Raw genomic sequence first — 15,428 nt, forward strand, 5'->3', positions numbered from 1 at the left:
CCTCTTTAGGATTCTATAAACTTAGGCAATGTCCTCAGATGATCCACGGATTCTTGTTGCACATTTACTTAAGTGTCTCTTTCTTTTGTCCCCTTCAGTGCTGCCAGATTCTTGTTGTCAATGGGGTCAAACTCGGATTCCGTGACCACGATGGCTACACTGCAGCTGACCTTGCAGAATATAATGGACACACCCACTGTGCTAAATATCTCAGGACTGTGGAAAACATGGTAAAACGTTAACTGTTATTTAGAATGCCCTATTTCTAATTTTTATGTATTCATATTTTGCCTACTTGTCATTTTGGAGTGCGAAAAGGTCAAGTGCACATGGATGGTAAGTACCGTATAGCCGCCGGCAGAGCAGTGGTTCCCCCCGATTGATTGTCTCTGTTGATCCTTGGCAAGGGGAAATCTTGTGTCGGGTGGTCCATAGGTATCTTAAAGGAGAGGATAGGCCACTGACGGTGTATTGGTGAAAGGCTCCATTAAGACAAACATTATCAAAACCTTCTTGAGCCCTGGCAGTGCAGGAGGGTACTATGGTCGGGATCAAGGCATTTCAGAAATAGGAACACTGTGTTTTTCCAATGTGTTTTTTCTTCTGAAATTGCGTTTGGCGATCAGCCCACTTGTGGTGTACAAGAATCCTCGAGGCTTGGGATTCTTTACAGAATGTTAGGGGATGAACGGGCCTCTGGGTTTTGGCGTTGGCAGTTGTTGGAGGCCGTAGTTGAGGTTCTTCAGGAAAGTAAACTTACCTGAACTTTGAAGTTACTCTTGTGCATGTGTCCTCATGATCCCCTGATATCGCTATTTTACGCCACTGCTGCCTGACCTGAAGTGTTAGCCCAGCTTGTAATGTGTGGCCAGGATCCACAGGTAGATTGGCCCTGGCTACAGCAACCATTATGCACAGTAAAATTAACTTTAAGCATATCTCTTTGTGCCACAGGAAGCCAGTGGAGGTATTTCAAGGGTGAGTTATTTTAGTCTGCTTTTCCCTGTGGTGTTGTGCACAGGGTGGAAGTCTGGAGATGGAGCTTTTGTATTTTTTGCGGTGCTGAGTTACACTGCATTACAGTAGCCAGCCTGGTTAGATTTCAGAGCACTGTTAATTTGCCTAAGGCCTTGATTAAAGGTTAGGCAGAATCCTAAGCGGAGATGCCCGGTGGACTGTGTTACAGTTATTGACCAGTATCTCCTCATTGAAAACCACTTATTATGAATTAAATCACTTGGACCGGGGAATAACTGTGTGGACGCAGAATACTGTTCAGAATTCCACAGTGTATACCTTATTCCAAGTGGTCTAACATGCATTTACCATGTGCTCTCAGCAGGTAGTACATGTGTGCCAGGGCTTTCATGTTGGGCAACTGTGGAGAGGGAGGGTTGTGACTGGATGGAAGCGATAGTTCTCACAAGGTGGAGCATTCAATGCTTCCCCCTTCCCTCCCAAAGAAATAAAGGGCCTATTTATACTCTGTTTGCGCCGGATTTGCGTCGTTTTTTTTTACGCAAATCCGACGCAAAACTAACTCCATATTTATACTTTGGCGTTAGACCCGTCTAGCGCCAAAGATCTTGGAGTTTGCGTCATTTTTTTGCGTGGACACCTTCCTTGCATTAATGATATGCAAGGTAGGCGTTCCCGTCTAAAAAATGACTCTGAGGCATGTGCGCCGTATTTACACTCCCGGGCAAAAATGACGCCCGGGAGTGGGAGGGTAAAAAAAAATGACGTCCAGCCGCTTTTGCGTAATTTTTTAATGCCTGGTCAGGGTAGGCATTAAGGGACCTGTGGGCTCGGATGGAGCCCAGAGGTGCCCTCCCATGCCCCCAGGGACACCCCCTGCCACCCTTGCCCACCCCAGGAGGACGCCCATGGATGGAGGGACCCATTCCAGGGAACTGAAGTTAGTTCAGGTAAGTATTTTTTTTTTTTTTTTGGGTGGCATAGGGGGGCCTGATTTGTGCCCCCCTACATGCCACTATGCCCAATGACCATGCCCAGGGGACATAAGTCCCCTGGGCATGGCCATTGGGCAAGGGGGCATGACTCCTGTCTTTGCTAAGACAGGAGTCATTTCAATGGGGGTTGGGAGTCCAAAAAAATGGCGCTAATCGGGTTGAGGCGAAAATTTTGCCTCAGCCTGACTTGCCCCATTTTTGGGCGCCCAAGCTCCATTTTCCCCTACGCCGGCGCTGCCTGGTGTAAGTCATTTTTTTTTACGCACACCAGGCAGCTCCGCCGGCTACCGTCATTCCATAAATAAGGCGCCCACATGGTGCTTTGGAATGGCGTTAGCCAGCGTTAAATTTTTTGACGCACAACTGCGTTGGCGCAGTTGTGCGCCAAAAAGTATAAATGCGGCCCTAAATTGCTAGAGACCAGTGGACGAGACTTGGCTACTGTTGCAGCCAAAGCCTCTTGTGATTTTACCAGCTGGCATTACCGGCCGGTATAATCAGGTCTTGTGTTCCCACAGCTGTGAAACCAGGTGCACGACACTTGAGCCTTCCTCATCAGATGGACTACAATCCTACACCGGGATACCAGTCCTCTGGACTCACAGTATGGTCCTAGGTCATTCATTTGTAGTTGAGGGCAACCTACACTTCCTACAGAGACAACAGGTTTCATGTAAGGGAACAGGCGATATGTACATGCATACTCTAGCATTAGTCATGGACTCTGGCATCCTCAGAAAAAAAGCCTCTCACCATCCTGCACTGCAACCATCTGCAGTCCCTCCTCACCACCCCTATATACACAGGAATCTTTCATGCATGTTCCGCACATAAAGAAGGCTAAATCCACATTTATTATTGTATAGCCCGGGTGTTTTAGCATATACAACCTTGAATGCAGGACACTTGAGAGTTTTGTTATATGTCATTATTTCATTCATGCTATGGTCAAGGACATTAAAGTTATCCCTGCAATGAAAGATCCTTCCATACTTGTATACCACCTGGTGAAGTCTGCAAAATCAAAGATATTGGCAAAATCGGAGCACTGTGATATTGTACATCATGTGCTACAAACGTTGGCATATAAGACGCAATGTTTGCAGAATCAATCAGCAAAACTGTGCTGTAATCCCTAGAAGCATACCACTAAATGCCAGCCTTGAAATTACTCCATTCGTTGCAAGTGGCAGCGAGATTTAATACAATATTCTCTGCACTGTCTACAAGTATACCTGCAGAAAAGCCAAAGGTACATGTAAAATCTTGCCCCTGGTACATCTTAGCTAGAAATCTATGGTCTTCTATATTGCATCATGTTACCCCACAGAACTTTCAGAGAGTTAAACACAAAATCACATCTCTGGGAATTCAGGGCCCAAGACCTCAAAACGTTCTAAAACCATCTTTGAAAGCTGAACCCAAAAGTTGCCTCCCTCTATCGACGTACCGCCACCGACCACCCATCTGCCAATTAAAGTGGTGCTGGAGGCTGGTATAGCCTAGTTAAGATGCCATATGGCCAAATGCACTATTAACAACCTGCCAACCTCCTCCCCTTGTAAGAATCAGGTGACTGTATTTACCACTCATTATTTAAAGCACCATGCCATTCATTACGGTTGACCACATGGTCACGTATTTTGGTGAGGACTGTGGTGTGCAGCTGCCTTTCATCCCCCCGTGGAAGCACTGCTGGTATGAATTAGGGATAGCACATGATAACAGCTGTTTCCTTGAAATCCACTATGGTGCCTACTGCACCGTCCTTGCAAAAACTGAAAAAAATTACCAACTGTTTACAATGGGCATAATTAGCATTAAATGCAGTTTTGCACTGATTGTTAAGACGTATACGGACAAAGTTATATGCTCCTTGTTGATTTAGTTTTGTAAAGGATTGAGCTGTACAGAGTTGATTTAACAGTACAGAAATGAGTGGCAATGAATGTGTGCCCTTGATGGTAATTTGCTTTCAATTCTTTATAGTTCATACGTGGTCATAGCTCAACATGCAGTTTTTTCACATACAATATTGGAGCCCCTGCTAGTCGGATGATGAATAAAGCCTTCTGTTTTGTTCTCTTGCATGCATTTCTGTAGTTCATTCTCTTCTTCCTGTGTAAGACCATAGCTGCCACCATGAGGTATCTTGGCACCAGGGTGCAAATCAATGTACAAGCATATGGCCTATGTGGAATCATTTATCTGCTTCCTTCGCACAAAAGACATCTGCACACTTTTACTGTTAGAATTGAAGCATAACCTCCTTAAATATGTATTCCTGTTGACTCAGCAGGAAAGCAGGTTTAAGAAAACAATGCTCTTTGCTTATGGATGAAGAAAAGAATATTGTTTCTTTGAACCAGTCAATCACTGGGTTGGACCAAAGAAGCCAGATAGCGCAAAGCGTGGCCAAAAATTGAAATGCAGCAATAATTTCAAATGTTATATTCTCTAAATTGCTTGTAAGAGTAGCTATGAGCTTCTTAGATATCGTATTGGTAACATCACCGAGCTTCAAAGGAGTGCCATCAGCTGCCCATATGTGATTGGTCTTTTCCTTCCTAATTATCCTAATGCTATGTTTCTGAGCAAAGTAGTAATCCATAAAGATACCCGTGGCCTCAGTAAATAAGGGCAGCTACATGTAGGAGTCTTTGACAGTGTCAGACGTAATGTCTTACCTTGTCACATAATTGATGTTCCCTCTTTCTTCTGTAATAAGCTGCCTTCTGACAGCATCAGACTGAACAAGTGGCTGAACAGTAATAGAGATGGGTTCAGGAGTTTCATAGGGGCCTTTGGCAGAAGCCCATGTATTACAAAAATAGGTTAGAAGTCACCAAGTTTCTTGTCTTTTCTTCTTTCTTCGAATTGCCAATAGCTGATCAATTTGGAGAACCAGGTCAGTAAGAGTGGCAGTCATAGTGGACCTGTAGTTAGTACAGCACCCTTGAGTTATTTTCTTAGGCCATGATAAACAGCTTCAGCAGCTCCTTTATCAGTCCATGAAGCTTCAGATAAAGATCTCTGAAGCTGAGTGATTTGGGATACCAGTACCTGTGAACCTTCCCTTAAAATAAGTACTTGATTGTGGGATTCGTGACTAGGCTGACATCTCTCAAACAAACCCCAATGTTGAGCCAAGAAGGTGGTGTAATTAGATAAACATGAATCTTGCTGAAGGATCGGGGACCTTTAGAGATATAGCCAATCATAAAGTGTACTTTAGAGCTATCTGTGGGGAATTGCCCTGGTCTTTGCAAGAAACATAATTGCCATTCCGTCAAAAAAATAATTTTCCTTTGGGTCCTCAGAATCGTTTGGGTGGTGCCATCTGTAGTCCCAGAAAGCCTAAAACGGGACTGGAGATCGCAGACTGCCCTAGCCCTTCATCTGCAGGGCAAGCAGTAGAAACTGAATGTAAACAACTGCTAACAACTGCTAACAGCTGCTGCTGGGGATGGATCCACCCTACCTTGTAGCTGATTTATTCTGTCCAATTAAGTAGATCTTTGTTCTTTTGATGGATGTAAATCTCGCTGTATTCTTTCAATGACTTGTGTTAGGTTAGCCTCAGAACTGCCTTTCGGATCCATAGTGACCTGGCAAACCTTCAAGACCCAGTGATGAATCCAGGCAGCTTTCCTGAAACTTTAAGTTCTAGGTACGGTTTAGAATATGCTAGCACTCTGAACTAGTTCCTGGGACACAGGGGAGAGACAGACAGGGAGAAAAGGGAGAAACATTGGACTTCCCCATAACCCAAGACTACTTCCTGAAACAGAAGGTATATGTCCTTGACATATGCGGCGGCTGCCGCTGACTGGTTATACCTTCTGTTTCAGGAAGAAGTCTTGGCGGGGGGACGGACGATGGGGAAACAATGTGTTTTAAAAAAAAAAAGAAAGCACTTACTGTTTCTGCTGAACTGCATGTTTCCTGCCGCCTCCAGGAGCCTCGCTCCTCTTGTGGTGTCCCAGTATTCGCTGGGACACCAGCACAGGCTCCCCAGCAATCCTGGTGCTGCTTACATGCTAAACATAGCATAAAAGCAGTGTCAGGATTGGTCTGAGCAGCCCGGACTGCCACTCAGACACAAGCCTAGGATCTGTGCTGTTTCTCCAGCCCAGCTGTGTATTCAGCCAGGCTGGAGAAACCTAAGGGTGCATGTGTGTTTGGCCGGCCTCAGACGGCCAGCCAAACACACATGTGCACTTAGTGCATGCTTCACTCTTCCCCCCTCTCATGGCCCAGCCCCGCCCCTCCCTGTACACGCTGCTGGCTGAGCCAGCAAATAAAAGATGATGAAAAATAAAATATTGTTTTATTTTTCATCTGCCTGCTCAGCCAAGGGGCGACGCTCTCCGCCACTGCAGAGGAGCCGCCCCTATAACCAGTCACATTCAGGGAATAGAAAACATGCAATATGTATTTGTTAAAGTTTACAAAAAGTGATGAGTGGAATGCTTGAATTAATCTCAGCTACGGATAATTACTCGGGCTGCATTTCACTCCATCATTATTTTGCATACCATACCACCCAAGTTTGAATCCAGCCTTATGCAAATCAGGATTGGCCCTTCTCCAATAAGAACAGTTCAGCCCAAAATGCCAGACTGATGAATCCCAGTGTTCAGTTGTAATAGGTGTCAGACAAACTTGCAGGGGAAAAAGCAAATGCAGACCTTCCCCAGTGGTGTAACATAAAATTATGCCCCTGCCCTGCACAATGTGAAGAGTGATAGCCAGAATCTCCCATATTTCACAGATATTGGCTTTGAAATAAATGGGGGCACCCCTGAAAGGCTGGGAGGGTCATGAAAGTGGGGGGCCTCCAGAACCACAGGGTCGCTGAGGTTTGTGTTAGGGCCCTGTCCATCCTTCCACCTGTGCTCCCTTGTTCTGAACACCAGTTTAGTATTACTGAGCCTCCAGACACAAATAAAAAAACACTCAAGGTAAAAGGAGCTATTGTGAAAATAGTTTAGCGAGTACAGCATATGGAGGGTTTTGGATATGGTCCTTTCGGGGTCATCTCCAAACTTTTTGACTTACTCCTCTCTTTTTTGCTAAATTAGTTTTTTTGGCTTTAGGGCTCTGAGGACTTTACCACTCCTAACCAGTGCTAAAGTGCTTGTGCTCTCTCCTTAAAATTTGGTAACATTGGCTTATAGCTAATTGTCACATTTAATTTACTTGTAAGTCCCTAGTAAAGTGGCACTACATATTCCAAGGGCCTGTAAAGTAAATATTACTAGTGGGCCTGCAGCACTGATTGTGACACCCAGTTAAGTAGCCCTTAAAACATGACTCAGGTCTGCCACTGCAGAGCCTGTGTGTGCAGTTATAAACTGGCATTTCGACCTGGCAAAGTAAACCTTTTACCAGGCCCAAACCTTCAGACAGCCTCAGGGCAAGGTGCAATGTATTTAAAAAGGCGGACATGTCCTTTTAAACTTTACTTGTTCTGATAGTGAAAAGCCTCTTAAATTTGTTTTTTGCACTGCTGCAAGGCCTATCTCTCCCATAAGATAATATTGCATTTGCCTTAGTGCATTTTATAAGTGTAATTTCCAAATGGGAAGAAATAATGCCTTCAAGTTCTGTGTCTCTGGAATCCTAATGTAAAATGCTAACTTATGGTAAAGTTGTATTTTAAATTGCAGTTCTGACAATGCCACTTTTAGAAATTTGTCATTTTCTTGACTTAGCCATGTGGTGCCCGCCGTCTGTCTCTGGTTGCATGACTGGATGTAGTCTGCAGTTGGGCTTTGTGTATTCCTCCTAGACAACCACACACAATGGGAGCTTAGGTGTGACTGAATGGGCCACTACTGGCAGGATGAGAGGGAGGAGCTGGAACCAGCCTCACTTACACCCGAATAGTCTGTGTCTTGTATCCACACAAAAGGATGCAACCCCCCTGTAGTTAGTCTGGAGCCGGGGCTGGGAAGGCAGGGAATCTGTGCAGGTCAAAGGCATACCTCTAGAACCTTGTCCCCACTTCAGATGCACAACTCTGCATAAAAGAAGGACCTCAGACACCACCACTTCAGTATACTTCTGGTCCTATGGATACCAGGAAGAAGGACTGCTGCTGTATTGCTGAAGGACTGCCACTCTGCTGGACTGCACTCTGCTAGACTCCTGCTTTGATATGCTGACCTGTTGCCTGCTCCCTTCTTGCCTGGGAGGGAGAAGGACTAGACCTGCATCTCTTCAACCCAGAACCCAGAGTGACTCCAAGGATTAGTTAGCTGTCCTACTGATACAAAGTCTCAAAGACACAAAAGGCTTCCAACCACCCTGCCTCTGCACCTGGCGTCTGCCACTGTGAGTCTACCCAGCCAAGTGTTGCCGCCCAAGTCATGGACCATTAGAAGTGGGCCTAAAGTGCTTACCAGCAGATCCTGATTAATCCTCTCTGCTGAGCGACGCATCCCAAAGCTGAACTGATGCATCTCCTCAGCTGCATGGCACATCCCTGAACAGAACCGATGCATCGCCACTTCTACGTGGATTGGACCCAGGGCAAAATACTCACATTGCTGCTACACCCCACATCTTGGGTTTGATGCATCGACTTCAGAACTGCTGCTGCGTGACTCTTCCTCAGAGGTGGTCCTCACATCTCTCATCAACGGCAGCCTTGACGGTGACACCGAAGCTCTGCATTGCAGCTTCATCGCTCATTAGGACTTACGCATCGCCTCAACTGCGCAAGGCATTGCAAGCTCCATCAATGGATCCTCACACCACAGCCTCCCCGCAGGTCAGAATCGAAGTATGGCCTAATATGTGTGATGCATCTTTGCCTTGGATCCACGCAATGCTCCGCAACAAGGATCAAAACACTTGCACAGATATTCTTTACTAAGTCAAAACTGGCCCAATTTAAAAACATGGGACACTTTTTTAGATATCGAATTCACTAATGGGCCTTTTATCTTGGTGGTGCCCGGGCCTATTTTCTGTCCCAGTCCGATCCTGGTTAGGGTCCCCGGAAAACCCACCACTCCTTGCTAATAGTCTGTCACTAATCTCGATAATAATAACAGTCACTAATCAGTCAGCACCATAGTGCTGGGTGATGTCCATGCAATCGTGTGCTACACTGTAGTGTTGAGGCTGCCTGCTGGGTAATAAAATGTCTTGGTCTGCAAACTTTGCACTACTCCAGTTCAAAGAGAAAAATTGTTTTTCTTCTTTTTTGTGACATTGTACCAGAAGTGTTGAACTCATGTTACTAAGAGTGCAAAAACCTCTCCAGAAAAATAATTGAACTGTGACAGTGTTATTTTTAGAGCAAAACTACACCACTTAAAAATCTACAGAACAGAGCTGGTTCTGCCAGGGCCTCTCTTCAAGGCTGGAGCCCTGGGCCAGAGCCCACTTTGCCCATGCCTTAAAACGTCTCCGTGACCTCCTCCTCGGAGTCCCTCACAATCGCCAGGCAAAAGTGCCCCTCATTTCCCTATAGCCATTCTCTCACACACCTTTCATTTGTTTTAAAGCACTGGAAAGGCTGGCTTTACTAACAAGAAAGTATATCTACCCAAACGAACCCTCTAGCAACATTAGGAATAGATAATGAAAGACTGGGGAAAAAACACATAGGGGCATATTTGCAAGAAAGTGGTGCATCGGTCTAGATGTGCCAGTTTTCTTGTGTCCACTTAGCCCCCCATGGCGACGCCATGGTTGCGCCATATTTACAATACGGTGCACAGTGGCGGTTGTTACCACAACAGCGTCAACATTTTTGACGCAGTTGTGATGCTTTGCTGCACTAGCGCCAAAAATGTTGATACTAGTGCAGCAAAGCACAGGGATGCCCATAGATTATTATGGGTGCGTCACTTCAACACCTGCCCTGAGAAGGCGTTAAAAATGACAGAGAAAATGGTTCTGTGAAGTCTTGTAAATTTAACTTCGCCATTTTTTGGGCCTCCCTGATTGGGCACGCACCCCCTTGCATGCATTATGCCTGGCACAGGCATAATGTGGTGCAAGGTGTTGCAAAGTGGCGCAATGCATTGCACCAATTTGGAAATATGGCCTGGGGAATGCCCACCTTAACACCGCCTTCGTGTCATAAAAATGACACTAAAGCAAGTTAGGGCAGCACAAGGCGCTTGTATTTATGGCCCAAAACGTCCTAACCTATTTTATGCAGTTTGCATGCAGCTCTTTGATGACAGTACATAATAGTCACTCTCTATTTTAGAGTTGTATTTTATGAACTGTAATAACACCAGAATCTGTGACAAAAGCAGTAAGCCACTCAGCTATCCACATAAAATACAGATTTGTAATCCGCTTGGTATGCAGCGGGCATATTAACCCTCTGCGCTACTTCATGGCAAATCAAAACTGCCAGTGGGCAAAACTCAGATATCTCTCTCTAATAAGAACATTAATTACAAGCGTTTTTTTACATTTGAATTGCTGTCTGAAAGCTGGTCAACAGGAACTCCGCATCAGGTGTTTTTAAATCGTAAATTATTGCTAAACACAGCTCTGCTCCCCCCCTTCCCCAGAGGTCAGCACCCCCTCACAGGTCAGGGCCCAGTGCGGCCGCACCATTCGCAATGCCCTAAATCCAACCCTGGTGCCTGAATCGAACGAATAACTTCCAGTGTGACGCCTCGTACTTTTCAGTTCCCATGTCCTTCATGTGTTAATATGGCATAAATCGAACACTGACATGATAACAGATCAAATTGACTTCCCTGAGGGTCTTATCCCGCGACCACTCACGCTCATCCCTCTACACTATTGTAAGCTCTGTAAATGGACGCTGTATGAAAAGACTGGCATACCGAAAGGTGCCCTGACTAATTCACAAGCTTAGCAAGGGTTAGACTGTAACGATGTTCACTTTGCATGTTCCTCTTGAAAACTGCCACTTTTGCAACAATTTATGTTGCTCACAAAAATGTTTTGAACGTGATATTTTTCACAGAATCCGCTTCCATTCTGACATGTGTGGTAACAACTGACATTAAAATCACCCACGAAAACAAACCTTACTGTCAGCATTTTAGCTCGGGTCGTTCTAGTTCCCGATTGCGAGATTCGCACGTCCAGCTAGGCAATAAGGTGCGGGTGAGGTTTCACTGCATGCTGAATCTGCACGGCCCAAAAAAAAACCAATACAAACAGCCGTTTCCTGCTCGAGGATGACCCTGGAGCTAGAAACAAACAGATGAAGAAGGCTGCAGGGCTAAACCATCCGGTGATCATCACTGTGGGGCTTCGAGGCCCCCACATAGTTGCTTGGGGTGAATGGGCAGGTGGGTTACGCGGCAACAGAGACCAAGCTGACCCTAGGGGAGGGAGGGCAGTGTGCAGTGAACGCCCAAGGAATATTGCAAGTAGGCGACTGGAAACTGACATCTCTTTGTGCAGGGGGACCAGTTGTCTCTCTGGTGGTCCCGGGGCTTCCCAAAGTGGGCCGGCTAAGTAATTTCCAAATTAATATAGTCCACTCCCCCGAGAAAGACAACAAAGTTTGAGAAGCTAAGCACGTCGCACGTCGTTCGTAAAATCGCGGGGTTGAAGTAATTAATTACAGCCATTCTCGGAATAAAAACATCGGGTCAAATATCGCTTGTGTGCAATCTTTGAAACTCTGAATGGGCACATTAGTATTAATTTTCTGGGCATTGACTTTCCCCACAGAAAAGTGGTGCAAAAGAAAACCACAAAGTAAAAAAAATCTGCAAACATGTTCCTTGGTGAATGGAAAAGCGAAATAAACGATAGACCTTCAGGGAGCAGTGTGGCTGTGTTTAAAAACACTGTTAATGCTCTGTTCCGCAGATAAAATGATATCGCAAGATGAAATAAAATTTACTCGGTGGATGATAAGCCAGTAAACTTCGTAAAATGCAAACACCAGTAGCCTGGCAAAACGTCACCTGTGACCAAAAAAAAAGAAAAAAAGTGACGCCCTAGTCAAAATATTTGTATTTCATGCTTACAAGGTCTGGCATGTTTGATCTTTTTCAGCTGTATAGACTGACCAGTGTTCACAAGCTATTATGTTAGTGTTCACAAGTCAGTACTATCCATCCTCCTCACCATGTTGCTTTAGGAATAATGCAAGAGTTTTTTTTAAAGTTTTTTTCATTCTTCAGCAATTAATTGATTTCAAGCCATTGTGGACTTGATAAAGAGCGCACGTGTATGAGATTAAATGCTCTAATTATGGATCTGGCCTCCTGTCTACCAGCTGGTGAGGCTGCAGTGTTACCCTTAACAGCAACTGTAATTATTGCAGTGCAACTCTCCATAGACCTGTGACACTTTCAGGGCCCTCTGGGACACCATAGAGCAGCGACTTGTTATGAGCTTTCCATTACTCCTGAAGGCGACGGAACCTTTCTCCGGGGCTGCACCGGGCCACACATCAGCAGCGAAGGCTTTTTATTCTCAAAAGCAGCTTCCAGGAGGCCTCGGGATCTGGCGCAAACATGGGCAACTCAAGCAGCGTACGTGTTCCTATTCGTCATTATTTCTGAACATTTTGCTAGCTCATGAGCAGTGGCAGTTTAGTGTTGTGGGTGGTTTGGCTGGTGTACGGGTTCAGGGATTATTGACTGAGATACATAGTGAGTCGTGAGTGCATCTTCACTGGCACTGAAAGCAAAGATGGTAATGCATGTGATATCCATTGTGTTCTTTGAGGTTAGCTGACCCCATTTTACAGTTGAATCTTTAGTAAAGTAGTGGTGGGGCAAGTCTCTTGCCGACCCTGTGTGTGAGAGATGCTGCCTAATCTTTTTTTGTGCTGGGTGTTTCAGTGATGCAAAGAACAAAGGGGCCATTCACTAGCAGTCACTGAAATCCTGCCTCATGAATACTAGTCACATAGGATTCCTTATGTGAATGCTGGTGAACAGTTGTGTGCAAGGAGATGGATGAATGGCATTCTAAAGTGCTGGTGTTGGTCATAGTATAGCAAACAAGCATTGGCAAAGTCAATAGGTCTGGCATTGGTTGCCTCCCTTTTAGTTTTATCAATGCTGGTTTTCTTCTAGGTTTTGTGCAATTTTCTTGCTGGATGAGATGCAGGCCCTCACCGATATATATAAAAAAGTTGGCTAAAAGCAAAACATGTTTGGTTTCCAATAGCATGTGGTGCCATAGTACTCTCTGGCCCCGAAGAGAACTGCTTTGTGTGAATGTGTTCCTTGTAAATTAGCAAAATATCTTAACTCTAAGTGAAAATACCTAATGAACAAGAGAGAAGTGAATGACTGGCTAAAGCCCCATACAGATAAGCTTATGTATGTATGTATGCATGTAATTTAAGTAAAACCATAACTGTTTGGGCATCTTCAGACTTAAAAAGTGGAACATTGCAAAAGGGGAATTATACCTCTGTTCATAGGACCACGGCCTATTTCTCTCGACGCATGTGACATTAGCAGAGTAGAAGCTGTTCTTAACAGACAGCTTCCCTTTTAGGAATAGTTGTCGGATGGGAAGTGCATTTAGTAACCTAAAAGTGTTTTGATACATTTACCTGAAAACTGCAAAGGAAGGGGGGGGACACTTTTGCCACAATCTTGTCCAATAAATCTCACTTACGATATTGTGATGCGCCAAGACACTTGCAACTCGTATTTTTATTTTAAAACTTTCAGATTTGGCTTTGCAGCCTTACAACGCGTACTTCGTTACACAGCACAGTGTTTCTGAGCGTGAAAAGCAATGTATACATAATGTCGTGTACGTTAGCAACTTTTCTGACTCTTGGACAAAAGCTAATTCATACCGTAACGTAATGGTAATTTCTGTAATTGTTCTTATGAAGCCAGAAGTGTGTTTACAGTTATACTACACAGTCTGTAACGCGCACACACAAACTGTTCTTTATACCCTGAAAGATATACAGCATTGCGCCATTAAGATTGTCAAATCATATATATATCAATTACACTCCACTGTGAGAACCCTTCCTCTTTACAACTAATCAAACTGTGGCCATTCCACTTTCCTTTGTTACTTGACAAGAACACGTACTTTTGGCCGAAGCGTTTTTGTATGTGCTTCTGTAGTAGGACATGGTACTCGTAATATTTTGTGAATATCCACAAAGTTCAGCTTTTGTACATATTCAGATCATTTTCATAATTTTGCATAAAACCATCGGTTGACCCCCTCCCTGAGGGTTACAGATTTGACCATTTGCTGCCCCTGCCCTAGCCGTATGCATGAGCAAAAGCCAATCAGGTAAGTCTTTGCTTCTGCATCACAATGCAGATTTCTACATAAACATCTTCATTCTTTGAATTGGAATTTCATATATGGAACACTTGTCCCCTGTGCTGGCCATTGGGATGGTGGGCATGACTCCTGTCTTTCCTAAGACAAGAGTCATGTTTTTGGAGGTTGTGCACCAGGAAATGGCGCTAGTCTGGCTAGAGGCATTTTTTTTGCCTCGAATCAGGCTAGTATCATTTTCTGATGCACAACCCCCTCCTTCGCTACCGCCACCCTCACCCGGCTAGCGTCTTCTTCTAAAACGCTAGCCCATGTTTAGTGCCGGCTTGCGACTTTCAATAAATGCAGCTCCCAGCTGGCGTTGTTAAATGACGCAAGCCTATGCTAAACTTTTTGCCACAAAACTGCTTAAGAGTGGTTTTGCGGCAGAAAACATAAATATGGGCCTAAGGGGCATATTTATAATCCCTAGTGCCACCTTGTGCACATTAACGTCATCATTTTTTATGTTAATGTGGCCCAGCAAGGCCGAAATCCTTGAGCCCTATTTACAAAGTGACACATTGCATGCATTGCGCCACTCTGTAACCCTTTGCGCTACAATATGCCTGTGCCAGGCATAATGTATGCAAATGGGGCATTCCCCCGATAGGGGGGCCGAAAAATGGTGCCGGAAACCTATCCAGGCACCATTTTTTACGGCACTTTTAATGCCTGCTTGAAGCAGGTGTTAAAAGGGTGTTTCCATTCTTTAGAATGGGCCCCTATGTACTCTGCAGGAGTTTCGCCAACAGCTTGGCGCCGCTCCTGCAGAGAGAATTTGTGTCATTTTTTTACCCAAATTCCGCAGAAACCTAACTTCATATTTATATTTTGATGTTAGACACATCTAACGTCAAACTATAGGAGTTTGCACCATTTTTTGAATGTGTGCACCTATCTTGCATCAATGAGATGCAAGGTAGGTGTTCCCATCTAAAAAATGGTGCTATCCCCACAGCCTCATATTTATCCCCCGTGCTAAAATGATGCACAGGTGGGTGGAGGGATTACATAATGGTGCTAAGCTTGCTTTGCACCATTATTTAATGCCTGCATCAAACCATGCGTTAGGGGACCTGTGGACCCATTTCCATTGTTAAATTCCATGGAATGGGTCCACATGTGCACTCCTCAAGCCCCAGGAACACCTCCACCCCCACCCCCACCAGAGGG

General features: G+C 44.8%; 1 protein-coding gene across 3 annotated transcripts in view; it reads left to right on the forward strand.

The window, feature by feature from the left end:
• The window catches only part of ESPN (espin), a 917,745-nt gene that overhangs the window by 339,619 nt on the left and 562,698 nt on the right, over positions 1 to 15,428 (forward strand). For all 3 annotated transcript variants that reach the window (XM_069240012.1, XM_069240013.1, XM_069240014.1), the window contains exon 5: positions 99 to 230. In XM_069240012.1, the coding sequence (XP_069096113.1) occupies positions 99 to 230 (132 nt within the window). The remainder of the gene's footprint in view (positions 1 to 98; positions 231 to 15,428) is intronic.

Source organism: Pleurodeles waltl, chromosome 6 (assembly GCF_031143425.1).
Source record: "Pleurodeles waltl isolate 20211129_DDA chromosome 6, aPleWal1.hap1.20221129, whole genome shotgun sequence".
In the NCBI taxonomy this organism is placed as follows: Eukaryota; Metazoa; Chordata; class Amphibia; order Caudata; family Salamandridae; genus Pleurodeles; species Pleurodeles waltl.